The sequence below is a fragment of the Molothrus ater genome, chromosome 14 (genome assembly GCF_012460135.2).
Source record: "Molothrus ater isolate BHLD 08-10-18 breed brown headed cowbird chromosome 14, BPBGC_Mater_1.1, whole genome shotgun sequence".
Lineage (NCBI taxonomy): Eukaryota > Metazoa > Chordata > Aves > Passeriformes > Icteridae > Molothrus > Molothrus ater.
Window position 1 is genome coordinate 13,502,829 of NC_050491.2, and position 17,920 is coordinate 13,520,748.

Below are 17,920 nucleotides of genomic sequence, written 5' to 3' on the forward strand. Positions count from 1 at the left end.
CTCGCTCGAGGCCTTATCCAGCCTGGCCTTGAACTGTGACAGGGTTGGGCCTTTCACAACTTCCCTGGGTAATTTGTTCCAGTATTTCCCCACATTTACGGTAAATAATTTCTTCCTAATATCCAGCCTAAATTTCCTCTCTTTTAATTTGCACCCATTACTCCTTGTCCTGTCAATACAGTTCCTGATGAAGAATCCCTCTCCAGCTTCCAGTATCTGTAGGTCCTTCAAATACTAAAGTTGCTGAAAGGTCTCTCTACACACTCTTCTCCAGGCTGAGCAGCCTCAACTCTTTTCCCTGTTTTTGTCAGGGAGGTGCTCCAGTCCTCTTATCAATTTTGTGGATCTGCTCTGCAATTGCTCCAAGAGTTCCATGGCCTTTTTGTTTCATGTCTGTGTGGATTGATCTGCACAGAGCAACATATTAAATGAGTCCCAGTTTTAACATGTCCAGTACAAACCTGCTAATCCTTCATGTCCTGCTTTATGGCAGGTAAAAAGTACAAGAATTTGAGACTGCAGAGTGAGAGAATTTGCTGCACACTAATCAAATGGATGCACTTTTTTTCATGTGATTTTCCAAGAAAATTTGGGGAGCAGTATGCAGAAGCCACTGAAACATTATTTGATGCCAGTCTGTGATGCCCACAGCTTCTCTACCTCCTTTCTTCCTCTTCCCAGAGCAAGCTAAGAGCTGCATGCACTGCAAGGGCACTGAAAACAGTCCCTTCATTGGGAAATGCTGAGTGTGATTTCAAGGCTGTTGCACAGACTAGGGCAGTGTGGTGACATCTGCAAAGTATAGAGGAAATCAGCTTTCCTGAGAGCCTTCCACCTTGGATGTTACTGTGGGCCCACAGGACTGGGCTGGGGTCAGGTTCAGGCAAGGCAGAGTGTCCTGGCTGGGGGAGGATGCTTGATCTCCCACTGCCCCAGCTGCTGAGTCTCAGGTTTCTGGTGGCATGTTGGCTAGAAAGCCTTCATGGACTCAAGCTCATGCTGGCTTGCATAAAAAACTACAGAGACTACATGAACAGCCCTACTCCTTGCAGACAGTTAAAACCAAAGTAAAAACAGAACAAAACCACCCAGACCTGTCCATTCCTCTTTTACTGTATATTTTAAAACACAGGCAAATGAAAGAGGAACTGGACAGTAACTGTATTCCTCATTATCTGACTTTTCCTCAGGCACAGGGAATGGGTTTGACTGTTGGCAGGCTGCTCTTACTGTGTCTGCACAGAGTCTCAGGAGTACCTCGCGGGTGCTCCCAGGGGGCTCAGTTACTTGGAGGCATAAATAAGTGCTTTCCAGATTAAGGGTTTGGTCAAAGCTGCAGAAACATAAAGTCTGTGGTTGCAGTCCTGGCACGCTGATAATGTAACTGAAAGCTGCTAGACTAGGGCAGGCCCCAGCCACCAGCACAGGAGGGTGTCTGTGCAGTTTGGTTGAAGAGCCAGACAGCAGTGGGGAGGCAAAACTGGAAAGGAAGGGCGGCAGATGAATGCTGGGAGTGGGAAAACCAATCCTACAAGAGGGATATCCCTCAAGTGCCCATCACACCATCAGGGCTAGCTGATGGCAAACATGCTTGGGATGGTGCAGACACAGAGAAATATATGTTTAATGAATCAAGGTCTTACAAAATATACTGTGTATCATACTGGCCTAGAAAGATGAGGAATGCCTCTAAAATTCCTGGGTTTGCTTGAAGTCATCGTGGTCTTGCATGGCCAGACTGTGCTGCTGGCCTGGGCAAATGCAGCTTGCTGGTCTCTGTCCCCACATCTGTGCTGACCAGCTGAGGTTCTGGCCAGGGTGGATGAAAACAGCACTGATTCTAGGTGCCACCTGAGTCTACCTCATAGTGAGGGTGGTACAGGGACGGGACAGGAGAGGAGAAACTGTGGGACTTGCTTTGGTTACAGCTCTGAACTATCCACTGGTGTTTACTTTTCTGTGCCGGCATTGTGGATGCTCCAGGACAGGGACCTCAGTGGTCACCAGAGGGTGCGTGGAGGGACCAGCAGGGGAACAGAGGCAGGGCCAGCTCCTTGGTTGGGTGCTGCAATTGGGAAAGCAAATCCTGTCTGCTCATGTGAGTGCGAGGGAACAGAAGAGCTGAGGCATGGCCATGAGTTCAAAAGCGAGGTGAGCCTTGAGGGGCAGCTTTGGGAACAAAACCTCCTGCAATGGCTGGAGCCCTGAGGACAGAACTCTGCTTCCCTGCACCTCACTCAGACTCCTCTCAGGGTGAGAGATCCACCCCTGGGCATGAGCCTGTGTCCCGAACCAGAGCCCTTCTGGCTGTTTGTGCCTTCACAGCCCCCTGCATGGCTCCTCAGCAGCCAGGGCAGCGGAGCCTGCCCACTGTGAGATGGAGGTGGCTGGACTGGGGACAGTCGGTGTGGCTGCTCACAGCTTCCCTGGTGCCCGTCCTTGCCCTGCCGGTGGCTGTGTGCTGCAGGCCCTGCGTGCCCGGCCCCTGAGGCGTCATGGCTGCACTGGGCAAAGGCCGCAGCACTCGCCCTCACCCCGCTCGTGAGCCTCGTGCAGGATGGGGAGAGCTGCTTTCACAACCTGGATGTGTTGTCACTCACATCCAGACATTTCCTGTTATCTAACCTCAGCCTTATCTTCCCCATTCGCAGCTTCCTCTTGAAGGAGGAGCAGCCCCTTCAAAACCGAGCTGTGTGCCCGGGCTGAGCCCCCAGCGCGCTCCTGCACGACCCCCGCTGAGCCCGCGCTGCCAGCCCGGCCTGACGCAGGCTCTGCATGGCCACGCCATGGTAGGTGCCAGGTCCCCGTCCTGCCCACAGAAGGGGGGCTGGGGACAGGGGAGGATGTATCCTTTGGGCTTCATCCCAAAGGCCTGTGGGTGTTGGGACACCGAAAGGTGTGGGGTGTCCATGTTCCTGGCAGTGAAGAAAGCTGTCCTCCCACCCCATGTTACACCTTGAACTTTGAGGGGTCTTAATCCTGCTTGGGTTTGGGCTGCTTCCCTTCGGTTCTGGGGCTGTGTCTGCCTAAGCCAGAGGGGCTTTTTGGTGGCTCCTTTGAGGGATGAGGTAGCATTTGGCTGGGTGTGCTTGGGGAGGGCAGGCTCAGGGATGGAATGCCACTGATCCCAGCCAAGGAGCACTGTGCCCTGGCTCCTTGATGAAGATAAATTATGATTAGCAGTGATCTGTAGCCCTACTCAGCAGCTGGGTACATGTGTCTGTGCTCCCTCAACTCACAAACATGCTGCCTGTGAGCTGCTGGCAGTGGGAGATGTTGATCTAAATTAGTCATAGATGAGGCAGCTCACAATGAGCACGGGAGGGTGTGGGATGGAGGAGGGTGTAAGCAGGGGGAGACCCTGTCCCAGCCGTGTGCGAGTGTGCTCTTCAGCTCCATTTCTCACTGTCCCCATGGTTTCAGTAGAGCAGATGAAAGTTTACTGCACTTCCCCTCTTCCCCTCTTTGGGCATCTGGGGATGGGGACAGAGTCCAGTGTGCAGGGACTGGGGCTGTGGGGCTCAGGGGAGTGCAGGGGTTGTGAGAGCGTGTGAGGGTGACCTGAGGGTAATGGGGGATTATCAGGCCCTTCCTGAGGGCTTTGAAGCCAACCGGCATTTGTCTGGCAAAGCTCCTTGCAGTGTCCACTGCAGGGCTGGGGGCATAGGAAAGTCATATGTGGAGCAGGACAGCATCCAGTGGAAGCCTGCCATGAGCAAAGGCTTATTTGTCTCGGTTATGACGAAGTCTTCCAGCTCCTAGGAGAAGCACAACCCAAGGTTTCAGCTGGCCAGGGGTTCAGCAGACTCTGTTGCCACAGATCTGTGGGGATTCTTGCTTTCAATTCAGGATGTGATTTGTGTTTCACCCAGGGGAGAACAGAGATGACCTTTATTCCAGTTCAAATCCTGCAAAATAAATGCATGCCTTGAAATGGCTTCAGCCTGCATCCTAGGGCTCTGCTACTCAGCATGTGAAAACCACACAGCCACACTTCCATACACGCTGTTATTACGTTTAGAGTTGAATCTATCCAGTAATCTTATTTTTCATTTATTTTCATTACAAGTTCCAGAACAGTCTGACAGCCCTGTAAAAATACCTGAGTGATGATGTGCAGCCTGGAGGGGACATTTTGTGAATTTGGTAAGGGACTGACTTAAGAATGCGGGAAGAAAAATTCTTTCTCTTTGGCCTTCAGAGTATGCAGTAGATTACTCAGTTTTATAACACTGAACTTTTACTGGGGAATGCCCACTTTAGCTTGAAACCAGAAGCTCTGACAATGACAAATCCATTCACATCAGATATGATCTCTACGGGTAGAGTTGCAAGTTCCATTCCCATCTGCTGATAGAATTATCTCCATTGTGTCCCCACCCCTTATCTGTCCCTCACAGCAACATTTTAAGTGGCTGTTTTTCCCCTCAGAAAGCCACAGCAGGGGATTATTTTAAGCTTCAATTGCAGAAGCAGTGCTGCCTTGTTTTCTTCTTCCCCTTCCAAGGCCATATCTGCCCCTGTTAGACATCAGCACTGAGATGAAGGCAATCTGGTCACTGATACCCGTGGAAGAGCCTGCTTAGTCTTTCTCTAGTGGCTTCCCCACATTTTGGTATGGATAGAGTCCTTTGGGGAATCACAGGTTCACATGTACTCCAGTAGGCTGATCTTAAATCAGCTCATTAACATAGTTTTCTTATCTTCATGAAGTGCATATGCTGATTTTATCCATTGCCACATAGTTTTATCTGCCGTGGCTGAACTGCATTTGGAATGAGGAGGCAGAGCACAGAACTGGTCACTATCTGCATTGCACCCAAGGCAAAGGTGGAGACAGGGGAATGCCAGAATTGCAAAGCCTGGATAGTGACTCAGTCTAGAAACAGATTTTACCTTTAAAGCTGTTGCTGTTTTCTTGCTCTTAAGTCTTACTCTGCTCTCTTTTGGTTTTGAAGAACATGTGTTTGCTATGCTTTCACCTGAAAAAACCTTTTCCTTTCCAGGTATGTTTCTGTTTGTGATATTAGATGAAGTCCTATGATCATCTGTGTAAAATAGAGTCACAGAAGTTACAGGTGGAAATGGTTGATGAATTGCCCACTGCATGATACTGTTAATATACTTAATCTAATTCTACTTTAATGTCTTTAATGGTCTACCTTAAAAATATAATTACAAACATTTTAGTCTTTATTTTGATACTAAAAATAGCATGACTACTTTCTCACAAACTGGTGATGCTGGTCATGTGAAATTAAAATCTCTGGACTGTAAGGAAGCTAAAACACCATGCTAAAAACTCAGCTATATCTGGACATGTCCAGAAAAAGTATGAATGACATAAACAGCGTTGTGCTGAATGGGTGTGTGACTTAGGAGCCAGTATGGATTTTTCTGGGACAGTTGTATAGTATCAGAATTTCAAATCTCTTTTTAGACTGATTTTCCAAACAGTCAGCATCTGAGAAGGACACAGAACAGAGTAATACTGTGCAACATATTCTCTTGTGTATGTTTTGTTATTTAGTTTTCTTTAGGTGCATTTCTGCATTTCCTGCACACTCCTGGTAAAAGAACAAGGGAATAACAGTATATTTGTGCCAGAAGTGTGCGTGTGTGTGTGTGAATATGATGTTCACCCTTAAAGGCTGGATTATGCCAGTGTTTGGAGGTGGAAAGCTCCACTTATTGCAGGAAAGGCTTTCCGTGTTCACTAGAAATGAAGCAGAAGGGGGCTCGTTTGTCAACGGAAGAGAAAGTTTCACTTCCCTTCTGAAGAAGTTCATTGTTTCCCTTTGTGGAGCTTGGTTTTCTTTCAGCATCATAATCTTTATAGTATTCTGCCAAATGGAGGAGCCTCCAACAGAGTCAGTGATTAACCCCTGTGTGTATGCCCAGGAGCAGAGTTGTACTTCTGACTTCTGAATTAATAGAGTGGATATTTTCCTCAGCAGCAGAAGGCAGTGTCTGCTGGTATGGTTCTCTCTCACCCAAAAAGAGTGCAGGAGGGGGAAATATAGGAGGATAGACGATGCTTTTTTGCTAACTGGAAAAAGCCTGTGAAGTTAACAACAGCTGCTGTGCTTCTCTTCCCTCTGTGTGCCCAGGCTGGCATCCGGCGAGGCCGCCGTGACCCCGGGAGCTGCAGTGTGGCACTGCGTGTATTTGACAAGCTGAGTCCGACACTCAGTGTGCAGAGTGTCAGTTTGTCAAATACCCCAAGTGAGGCACTGCTGAGCAACGCGACGCCGAGGGTGCAGCCCTTCCCTCCTGCTCCGGCAGGAGCCTTCCTCTCCAGGCTCGGCATTTCTCCAGAAAGCCACCGAGGTACTGAGCAGCCCATCTCATTGTTCCAGAACACCTGAAGGATCCTGTGCTGCCAGGTTTCCCTTCCACCCCGGTTTTGGAAGTATCTGTTGGGGTATCCCTCCCAACAGTAAATCAGAGCAGAAGTGGTGCCGGTGCAACTTCTCTGCACGGTGAAGACAGGGAATTGTGCCCCGGGTCCTTGTTATTTGCATCCAAATACAATGCTGTTCTCTTACACAGCATTAACTAGCCAGCTGTAAATTAAGCTCAGTTAACAAGGATCCTGGCAACTATAATCACAACATCATGGCTAAAGGCAGCATTATCCATAATAAAGAATCTTGCCTTTGCACATGTAGTAATCATTTTATATGGAGTACAAACTAATGAGGCTGCTCATTAACTTCCCTCTGGCCCATTAGCCTGTGAAAAATGCATGTTGGTTCAAGCTGTTTTAAATTAGGCCATGGAGTCCATTGCCCCTCCTGGGAGCCTTGCTGTTTGGAGAAGACTTCTTGTTTTTGCATGGTTATTCCTAGTCAGCACTTGCAGCAAGGTTGCCTATTCTGCTATTTAATTAAAGTAATTCCCTTCAAATCATCCCACTTGAAGATGTAACGGTTGCTAAGTGTTTTCAGTAACTGACTTGTAGCATTTTAGATATGTCATGGTGGGGGAATGACAGGGGCAGCATCCAGCCCATTTTGACAAATCAAACTCTCTGAAAGCATTTGACAAGGAAAACTCAAGAATAAAATAAAATCCCAAGACTCTACTGACTAGTTTTAGGACAGTACCACCAGAAAAATTTTGCAATATTTGAGAGTATTAATAAACTTGAATACTAAGCTTTTGGGCTTTTTATTGCGACTATTCCTTAGTAAATATTTTGAAGAAGCTGGAGTTTGTACTAAGCTGGAACCTATGAATATATAATTGCCTAAGCAAATTGTGTTCTGCTTTTTGAATAGCTTGTGCACTTCTGGACAAACATGGTCCACAAGTGGTCAGAAATGGCCCTACTCCTTGTGACTCACACTCCCATGGTCACTCTCAAGCACCTCCTCATGACTCACAGACATCACTCTGATCTTTATCACTGAGGTTAGCTTCAAAAGAGAGCAAGGTCTAAGATTTCAGGCTTTGCTTTGTCCCCAGTGACTCCTCCATGAAGCACACAGCCATGTCAGCCCCAAGTCCTGCTGTCATTCAAACCTTAAGATGTCAACAGACCCAACCTCCTTTGCACCACAGCTGGCCAAGGGTTTGTTTATGCCCTTCATTCTTGTTTTCTCATAGATTTTCAATATTTGCTTCCAGTAGTTTACCCTCTGCTTTTTAGATAATTCTTCCCTTCAGCTCCCAGATCCTTCCAGATGACTGGGGTGAAGGGGAAGAAAGTAAACCCCTTCCTCTCTTACAAGAACAAGCATCAAATTACAGTGGTACAAATTTCTCTGTGACTTCATCTCCCACCTCCCTGCTCTGAAGTATGGTACAAACCCAGCAGTTGTAAAAGCCAACGGGTCCCCTCCATGGAACAAGCACTGCAAGGGGAACTGCAAGTCTCATGACACTGTGCTGGACACTTGAGTTAGTGTGTTTTTGGGGGGCAGTGTCCTTACAGGGCAGAAGTTGAGCTTTTCCTTCCGTTCTGGAGCAGAGCTCAGCAGATGAGCACAGTGCAAGGAAAGGAGAAGTTTTCTGCAGAACTCCCTGTGGCTTTCAGAAGAAAAATGTTCTATTGCCAACAGGTTTTATTAGAAACATGGAAAACATGCAAAAAGTAAAATACAGAAATAATCACACACTTGTTATCCAGGGAAAAACACCTCAGCACTGGAGACAGGCTTCTAATGTTCCCACTGTTCTGCTACTTGTGACCAAAGTCCTGTCGCTGCCCTAACTAGAGGAGTGACAGCATGGAGTACATGGGGGCTGGTCCATCTGGGTCCATCTGCTCCCCCTTTCTTAACTCCTGTTGCCTTCTTCCTCTGTATCTTCTCCCAGGCTTCATGTCTTCTGAGGAAGGTATCTAGACCTTATCTAGACCTTGTCAGAGCAGATCAGTGCTGGGAGGAGTCACAAGATGGAAAAAACCATGGTGTTACCATAGTCAATGAGTGAACCTGGAGCTCAGAGCTTTAAACAGCAGGAAAACTTGCACAAAATACCAAACTAATTGAAAATGAATGAGCATGATTTTTGGGTCGGGGTGGGGGGGGGGGAAGGGGGGAGGAAGGAGAGTGCCATGTCATGTGTTTTGGGCCTAGATTTGCTGAGGTAAGGATGGGGAAGCTGAGAAGTTTTCAGTTCCCTTCTCACCCAGTATTGACCTTGCACCATATGCTACTGCCCTGCATGAGCATGGCTGCAGCTCTCCATTCCCCTCAACTCCTTTGTTCTGCACCACCCCTGGAACTGCTGATGCCAGCAGCTTCTGCAGCATGGGGTCTTCAGGGCTGGCTGCCATGAGTCCCACAGGGACAGACTGGATCCTGTCTGCCTCCCTGGAGTGCAGCCTGACAGCCAGCACAGCCCTCCCTGCATGGCTGTCACCATGCTTGTGAAGCCCTCACAATATAGGCAGGAGATTTTTTTTCTCTGATCTTTCCCAGCTCACATCCTGCAGTTCAGAACTGTAAAGGTCAAAGTGTGGCTCTACACAGCACTTAGGCCACAAACAGCAAAGTGACCCTGCTGTTAGGCTGCTGACCCAAACAGAGATGATTCATGGCAGCAAAGATGAGCCTTGTGGGTGAAGTCAGGGCCGAGCAGGAGGGTGTGTGTGACTTGAGCTCAGCTGCTTCCCCATGCTTTCCTTGCTGCACCCACTGATATAAAAAAGCCAGTAATTCTTACAAATTTGGTTTGCTAAAGCCAGGAGGCATTCCTCCTCCCTGCCAAGTCCCTGGAGGACAAAGGGATGCTGGCTGGAGGCACAGACAGAGAGGACAGAACTGACAGCAGCACTGCCATCCAGGCAAGATGCAAACAATTAACAGTGACAAGGCAAATCAGGCTGCTGAGTGACAGTGTACTGTAGGGAATGCACTGCAGCTGAAGGCAGGATTTGCATCCATGTTGCACAACAGGTCAGCATTAATAATCATGCAGATTGACTTACATCCCCCAGAGTAAATTGGTGTCAGCCTGTTGTATTCAGAGAGATCCCTTAATGGCTCAAATTTCTATTTTATCATGCCTCTGGTCCCCATACTGTAAAAATTAAATGCCAGCATTTCCTTCAACATCAGTTCTTGTTTTCCAGGAGAAAACTAGTGGGTGACAGTTCAGAGACTCATTCCCTCTCTCACTGAGCACTGAGCTCCAGTCTGATAGCAAAAATGGCATTCCTGGGACATCAGCCTCCCCTCTGTGGTCCCTTTACCATGCTGAAAAAAAAAAAAAAAAGACTCAAGCACAGGCAACAGGCAGGATGTAATGTACAACCAGTATTTGCTGAACTGCAAAAGCCAGAGGATCTCCATTTCCAGCACAATCCTGGTTCCTTGCAGCCTGGGATGTCTTAACAGGAACGCACATTGGAGAGTACACCTTGCTAGTGTTACTGACTGGCAGCATTGCACCAACTACTCCTGGATTTACAGGCTAAAGAATTTCATGTTCTCACTCCTTTAGATCCTTTCTTCCTGCCCTGGGTCCTTCAGGTTGCTCAGAAACAACTTGCTCTATAGAAGTGGGTAGGCAAAGAGTTGGCTGGGGGTTTCTGCTCCTGCAGGCAGGGCCTGGTCTGCCAAAGACCAAAAGGTTATGCAGCTCCTCTGGGTTAAAGCAAACAGTGAGAGCAGAACAGAGGGACAACAGGAGGAAGAGTTTCCTTCTGCTGAGTTCACTATTCAGTACCTGCAGCCCTGCATGGCTGCTTATGTGGAAAAGCTGGCACTTTACAAAATTCCTTCTGTTTCATATTGAGATTCCATTGCAGTCACAAGGTTCTCATACTCAGGGCTTTTCCTGCCTTTCATGGTGGTCTTTTCAGGGCTAGAGTGCGTTTCCTCCTGTAGGCACTTAACAGGGACTTCCACCTCAGGGTGCAGCAGGGCGACATCTGCAGTTCTGCGGCTGGGACAGAGAGACATGAGTGAGAGGGACAACTAAAGCAGATGGCACTTCATTTACACCTTAGAGACAAGATCTACCACATAATCTGTGGATCAGCAAAATTCATACTATTCTATTGAGGGTCTGGGGGGCTCTGAAAGACACTAGAAAGTGATGTTAAAAGAATTACACAAAAAGAAGCACTGGTTAATAGTGGTACTATAAACTCTCGTGGCATTATCATGTTATACTCTAAAGTTACCAGCAGACAGTCCAGCCTTTGGAAAATAAATACCAGGATTATTTGGGAAAAATTGCTACAGATGGCTATGGTGTGTGTCTGAGTAGGAAAGCAGTATGAAGGTGTTGAAGACTGAGATGAGGACAGGGCAGAAGATGTGTTTGTATAATCATATGCTAACAGGAACTCTGCAAAGTAATACTTGGCCAAGCACTAAGACATGTTTCTTATAGAGAAAGGCAAGTGTAGAGGGAACTTAAAGGAAGAGCTGAAAATTTATGTCTTTTGCTTTCCTAAATAATGGCAAGAACTTCCCACAGAGAACAGCTTTCCCATGGCATGTGACAGGCACAGCAAAGCACCCAGAGTATCTTTCAGTTTTTCTACCATATTAAAGAACAGTCTGAGTATCTCCTGTGACCATGTGTTAAGTCCTCATGTTGCTAACTAAACTGCCAAGGTCTTTAGATCCTCCCCCTGTAAGATAAAAAAAATCTTTGCTTTTTCCTGAGCAAACAGGCTTTTTAGGAACAGATACCAGTACAGTGCCCTCAGTCTTAATGCCCCAAGTAGAAAATTGTACTCACAAAGCAACTTCATAGAGAGGTTCTGAAAAAAAAAAAAAAGAATTTAAGATATGCATCAACTTGTTTTATGTGTCATAGAACAAAACATTTTTGGGAATAACCCTTCCATAGGCTTCTCTCTGGAAGGGATCAACCGGGGATGGGAGAGACGGGGATGGGAGTGATGGGGATGGGAGCAATGGGGATGGGACAGTCCCTCCCATCCGTCACCTCGGACCGGGCCCTCCACTGCCCACCCATCCCCTCCTGCGGGGCTGTCCCCACCGCCCGGCCCGGCTGTGTGTGTCGCTGCTCACCGTCCTTCCTCCGCCGCCGCCGCCAGCAGCCCAGCGCCGCCGCCAGCAGCGCGCCCAGCGCGGCGCCGCCCAGCGCGGCCGGCAGCCCGTACAGCAGCGGGGACGGTGCGAGCCGCGGGGAACCTGCGCGGGGGAGCAAGAGCGGATTTGTCTTTACAAACAAGCCGTGGGTCTGCTGGTAGATAAAAGCAGCACTGGGAGATAGAAGAAACAATGGGAAGGATTCCGCTGATTGATGAATGGAAAAATATATTTGCTTTTCCTAATAAACTTTAGGTTTGCTGATAAATGAAATTAGACATTGAAAGATGAAAGAAACAATGGGGAAGAAAAAACCCTAAATTCCATAAGAATTAAAAATTAAAAGGGAGGGTTATACATTAGAGGAGAATCTTTAGTATCAGGGGTATGGGGCAGTCTGAACCTCTCAAGTACCGCAGCCAATGGGGAAAGAGAGAAGGGAAATGTGGCCGGGAAACTGGGATAAAAAGGAGGCTGCATCCTCCAAAATATGTGAGAGATCCCAGGGGAATGCCCCATGGCCTCTCCCTTTATTCGAATAAAGTAAAAGGACTCCTCTGTCTCCTTTTTGGACATAAACCTCTGGTGTTTGTGGATTAACTTTTCTAACGGGGGGACAGCGCTGTCACCGCGGCCGGGGGACACGGGGGCCGGCAGCCGCCACTCCCCCCTGCTTTGGACGGCCTTTAAATCCTAACCGAGAAAGGGCCGAGGCCACCTGCGGGTTCAGCCACTTGCCGGCAGTCACAGAATGCCGGGATGGTTCCGTTTGGAAGGGATCTTAAAGGGATCATCTCGTTCCACACCCTGCCGTGGGCAGGGACACCTTCCACCAACCAGGCTGCTCCAAGCGCCGTCTAACCTGGCCTTGGACACTTCCAGGGATGGGGCATCCCTGCGTGAAAACAAACAGCCAACTTCAGGCTGCAGACACCCCCACCAACAGGCGTGTGGGCAGGAGTCAGGAGTGCAGCTCCTGCCTGGATAATGCCTGGCATTTGGCATGCCAGGGTTTGTTCCCTGCAGCCGGTGGCTTTAAGTAAGTTACTGCTAGATGTAAACAGCATTAGACATGCAAAACAAAGCAACTATAGATTTCTTATTGTTATCTCATAGATGCCAAAATTTTAAAAGTATGTGTTGCATGAATTTATCAGATCACAGTGAATCAATCTACAAAAGCATTGCAAACTTAAAAAAGAGAGTCAATCACAAGTAGATGACAGATAGAAATAACTAAATAGTTTTTTCAAGAGCCAGAGCATAATTGAGTAACTCAAAGCCTTGTTGAAGACTGGACTGTTAATTTTGTTAGTAATTGAAATTATTGCTCTGTGTCTCCCTTGTCTGCTTGGATTTTTGCATTGAGCCCTGCAAAAATCCTTGTCAGCTGTGTTTGTATCTGCCACAAGCACAGCAGCCAGATGTGGAGCTGGTCTGGGATGATGTTTGCCAGTGCAAATCTGGAGTTTTCCAGCATGAGATTCCACTCACCTATGTCTGTGAAAGGCCCCACTGGAGCAGCATCCATCCTGGAGACCCGTGTGGTTGGGACTGGATCTGTCAGTGGAGAATGGTGGATGCATTGCAGCCCCACTGGGCATCAGGAAAATGGGGTCTGCTCTGCCAGCCTAGATTCACCTGTTACCCTTTGCCAGCAGGCCTGGGGCAGCATTTGGCACTCATGTCCCCCTCCCTGACCTTTGCCCCAGGTTCCTGGCAGCCCTGGCTGATATGATGCATCATGCCTGGCTGCAGCATGGCCTGGGAATGCTTTGGCTTTGTCCTGCTGGCATTTCCCCAGATTCCCAGAGGACACCTTCACTCTCTCTCTCTCCTGTGGTGACTCCCTGGCTGGCCTGGGGGGCTTTGCCATCAGCTGCACCATAAACTTCCTGAGGTGTAGAGGCCTAAGCCAAGTCTCTTGCCCCAGGTGACCTCCTTCAGAAGCTCTGCAGCCTCAACAGTTCTGGTCCCAGAGCGACACAGAAATCATTTTCTTGTCCCCTCCCATCATCAGGCACATTCTCAAGTAGGAGTGCCAGCCTCTGGTGGTGCCTCTCTGGGTAACAATCAAGACACAATTCATACTCAGTATAGGTGTCTGGTGTGGCTGTGGAAGAGCAAACTCCCTGCCTTGGTCTTCTCCTGCCACAGAGGTGAATAACCCAGGCCTGGGCACTCACCTGTCACTGTGTGCTCCATGTCACTACTGTCTTCCTGACCAGTGGTTGAGTGGTGTCCCCCCGTGGTTCCCACATCCCTCTGCAAGGCTGCTGTTGTTGTGGGCACATCTGCAAGGTGAGGGGGAGCAGAGTCTTACACAGGGGCCTGACCACCATGGTGATGCTGCTGTGGTGCAGAATTCCCCACGGGTGGGGGAGCAGGAGGAAGCAGCCCCGTCCCAGCTGACAGGAGGGGGATGCTGTGCCAGCAGCGTGGGGCAGCAGCTGCAGCACTGAGCCTGTTCCTGTGCTGCTGCCTCCAGGCTGGGACTGCTGGGAAAAGCACCCAGGGCTTCAGCCAGAGCTCGGTGCCCGGGAGCTCAGCAGTCTCTGCCTCTTTCCCAGGCCACTGGGAGGTGCCTGTGCTTGGCTCTGCCCTCAGGGGCTTCACAGCTCTGCTGATCCAGTCACCAGCCAAGGAGAGCTGCAGGTTTTGCACCAGGCACCCATCATGGAATTGATTAGATCGAAAAAGGCCTCTGCAGCCATTGAGTCCAAGCTGTCACACAGTGTCCTGCAGAGCCTGGAATGAAGTGCAGTGTGTCTCCCTGAGACACGCAGCTGGCGAGGGGGAGCAAAGGCCAGCTTGGTTTGTTCTGCCACTGAGTTACCACTCCCTTGTTCCCGCTTCTCCAAATAAAGCCCCGACTCCTTGTCTGAACTTGCTGAATTGCAATGGGCAGCATTACAGAGCCAGGGAGAACTTCAAAAAACCCACAGAGGAATAAATAAATGAATGTTTGAAGTAGAAATCTGGTTTTGCATCAGAAAAGAGCAGTTCCTCAAAGAGGAGGAAACTGAAGCGAGGAAATGCAGAAGGACGCAGGCTGGAGCCAGCGGGCAGGGCTGTGTCAGGGTGCTGAAGGCGTTCGGCATTTCCTCCTTGCCGGGCAGGGCAGGAGGATGCGGTTCCCGGGCCCCTCTGCAGAGGGTTTGCGCTGCCGGCACTCACCTGTGACCGTCAGGCGCACGGCATCGCTGCGCTGCACGGCGCCGGCCCCGGCCCTGTTGTGCGCCTCGCAGAAGTACGTGCCGCTGTCCGAGGGCCGCAGGCTGGGCCAGGCCAGCTCGGCCCCGCTGCTCAGGGGCTCGGCCGTGCCCGCCGGGCCGCGGCGGAACCAGCGGTAGCTGATGGGAGGGGACCCGCCGGCCTCGCAGCTCAGGCTGGTGCTGGCTCCGGCCGGCAGCGTCAGCCCCGGCTCCGCTGCTCTGATGATGGGCTTGGTGGCTGCCACTGCAACACAGAGCACAGGGGCCGGGTCACGGAGCCCTGGCTGGGCTGGGCACGGTCCCCCTGCCGCAGCAGCTCTCGCTTCCCAGGAGGAAGGGTTTAGCTCGGCTTTAGCATCGCCTCCCTGCACAGGATGAGCTCAGGTAACCTGTGTGTTAATCCAGGTTACACCAGCTGTGCCACTGTCACAGACATCTTTTAGGAAAAATCTTTTTTTTTAGGAATTTTCCTCTTGAGAAGCTGAGAGGCCTCAAGAACAAAATGTAAACATTGATTTTCTGCTGCTGTGGAATGCAACAAGTAGATCTTTGATTTGCTTATGTTCGATGTTTCTAATTAATGGCAAATCACAGCCCAGCTAGCTCAGACAGAGAGTCTGAGACAGACCCTTTGTTATCATTCCTTCCTATTCTATTCTTAACTAGCCTTCTGATGATCGCCTTTCTTCTATTCTTTTAGTATAGTTTTAATCTAATATATATCATAAAATAATAAATCAAACCTTCTAAAACATAGAGTCAAATCCTCGTCTCCTCCCTCAACCTGAGACCCCTGTAAACACCATCACAGTGCCACCATTGCTGCTGCCTTTTCACAAAGTCCTGCTCTCTGGGGTGGCTGGCCCCCTTGCAGAAAGAGATTTTTCTAGCACACCTTGAGGATGCTCGGGAAGGGGAGAGGGCAGACTTGGCTCACACAACACCCACCTGCTACAAGAACCACAGAGATATTGGCTGCCTGCACAGAACCAGACCTGGATATTATCTCAGACATTATGGGTTCAACTGGCCCATCAATAGATCCAGCTTGGCCTGTACACTAACTGGCTCTCTTCCCCAGTTCATTCCTACACCTCCATGTGTTGGGAAGGTTAACCAACACAGCAAGGGAGGCAGATGCTTCAACCCCCAACCTTGTGTGGTGTGAAAGACTATTCATACCAATGCTGGTTCCCCTACCTTCTTTTGGTTTAACCTGCCTGCACAAGAGCAGGACTTTACTGCTGGATTTACCTTTGACAACTTTAACTATAGTGGTCACCTCTCTTGTTATCAATCTGTCATCTCTGGACCTCCAGATGATTTGACAAGTGTAGTGTCCACTGTCAGGCATTTCAAGGTTCTGAATGAGCAGTGAGGCATCCCCTGGGTTATGCTTTGGGACGCTGACTCGGCCTCGGAATTTGGAGAGCAGGACGTGGTCACCGGTGTTGTCCCTTCGGAAGATGGTGGAGGTGCTGGAGTCCTGCTCCACGCTCCAGCTGAGCGTTTGCTGGGTGAAATCTTCTGTAGGCACATAGGTGCATGGTAGAGTGGTGGATGCCATCCATGTGCCCGTGACCTGGTGGACACTAGACAGATCCAGGAAGGCTGCAAGGAACAGCAGTGGAAGGGAAGAAATGAGAATGCAGCAGAGGAGGGAAACGTCCTCCGGAGAGACAGGACTCACCGGGCAGTAGTGCCAGCACTTGGCTAGGTCTCAGATGTGCTGTACACCACAGCACACAGCCAGCCCACGTCATCAGACGTGGGGAAGGGAACATCTGCCTTGACCTCATGGCTATTTTTATTGAGTTTCTCTCTGGGCACTTGCCAATTCTTAATTCTTTCTCGGTACAGACAGTCTCCTTGTGGGCAGGAACATTTAGGGGTATTCCCTGCAGTACTGAGCCTGGAATAGGAATGGTGGACCAAAACCTATCCTTTTGCTTTAGCCTTGGAAAACTTCAGACCTGACCTAGATCAGCACCCTGCCAAGTGTTCAGGTAGGCACAGGAGAAGAGTAGGCAGATTTTCTCCACACATTCTCCCAATTTCTCCAGCTGCCTGTCCATGGATCCCACATCTCTGGGACGTGCCTCTTGTAAGTAGCAAATCACCTGAATTTCCTTTGACTTGGCTCATCTTTCCCAATACCCCTTATTCTTCTCCCCTTTCCCCTCCCCGAAAAGACGTTGGTTAAATTCAACAGCTTTAGCTCTCTAGAAGTTGGTTGAGAGGCAGATCCCAGTAATCTGCAAAGCTGGGTTTTTTATGAAGAAATAGGGACTATATTTCAACCCAATTTTCTAAATGTCAGGAGCAATCCTATGCTTTTGTATACAACGTGTAAGAGCACTTTTCTCCCATTTCCCAAAACTATTCTTCTGCTGCTGCCAGTGTCAAACATGCCCTGAGAAAGGATATATTCAGTCAGGGGAATAGGAACTGAAGCCAAGGTCCCAGTCCCCGCTTTCCTGATGCAACCAGAGAGTCATTAGGCAGGAGAGACCAAGGGGAATCAAATGTGCCAGCACCTGGTTCACAGCTCTTCTCCTTCCCAGGGCCATGCTAACAGAGCAATGAGGATGAGTTATTAAATTTAGAATGCATATTCCAGCTTCACCAAGACTATTTTGAGAGCTGGACACCAGAGTGGGTCACTGCTAAAGGTCCCAAAAAGCTGTTTTTGCTCTTGCCTTGGGGCAGGGAAGCTGACTTGCCCAATACTGCTCCATTTGCTACACTCTTGAAAGCACCTCATTGTATCTGATGCCAAAGGAGACTCTCATGAATTCTCAGGCTCTATGGTTAATACAATAAGCTAAAGACTTCCTAATTGACTTGTCAATTAAAAAAAAAAAAAGCTATAATTCAAAAGATTTTTGCTATCCTCTTAGTACTCTGATTTTTTTTCTTATACATGGAAGCATTTACTCACCGTTGCAGCTGATGAAAGTCATCACAAACACCACAATCCATCCAACTTCTCCCATTCTCCCAGAAGTGCAGGTCTGTCCTCCTTTCCCCAAGAGACTCCCACCCTCCAGGGACCAGACTGCAAGTGAAGAACACTTCCCTTTATTCTGTTCTTTTTCATCTAGGATCCTCTTTCTGAAACATCACGAGTCCATCTGAGTTAGGTGAAGGGTGAAGGAAGGAGAAAGGCTCCATGGATCTTTC

The 17,920-nt window shown here is 49.0% G+C and overlaps 1 protein-coding gene across 2 annotated transcripts; it reads right to left on the reverse strand.

Annotated features, from left to right (window-relative positions):
• Nucleotides 1-8,051: 8,051 nt before the first annotated feature.
• On the reverse strand, nt 8,052-17,774 carry LOC118698909 (V-set and immunoglobulin domain-containing protein 4-like). 2 transcript variants are annotated; one of them, XM_036402467.1, is made up of 8 exons: nt 17,679-17,774; nt 15,992-16,348; nt 14,700-14,981; nt 13,709-13,816; nt 13,017-13,082; nt 11,502-11,624; nt 11,206-11,227; nt 8,052-10,392 (listed from the first exon to the last, which is right to left on the reverse strand). In XM_036402467.1, exons 1-8 carry the CDS (start codon nt 17,731-17,733, stop codon nt 10,221-10,223), a joined length of 1,185 nt encoding a protein of 394 aa, XP_036258360.1. In that variant the 5' UTR covers nt 17,734-17,774; the 3' UTR covers nt 8,052-10,220. The 2 variants fall into 2 exon arrangements, with proteins under 2 accessions (XP_036258360.1, XP_036258359.1); XM_036402466.1 differs by having other exon boundaries at nt 8,052-10,398.
• Nucleotides 17,775-17,920: the final 146 nt, after the last annotated feature.

Bases quoted from the DNA above. Each gene is read 5' to 3' on its own strand.
- LOC118698909 (XM_036402466.1), bottom strand. From the start codon at position 17,733: ATGGGAGAAGTTGGATGGATTGTGGTGTTTGTGATGACTTTCATCAGC. The intron at 13,817-14,699 runs GTGAGTGCCGGC...CTCACCTTGCAG, and splicing joins CGTGCGCCTGACGGTCACAG to ATGTGCCCACAACAACAGCA. The intron at 10,399-11,205 runs GTGAGTACAATT...TCTCTGTCCCAG, and splicing joins CCTCTCTATGAAGTTGCTTT to CCGCAGAACTGCAGATGTCG.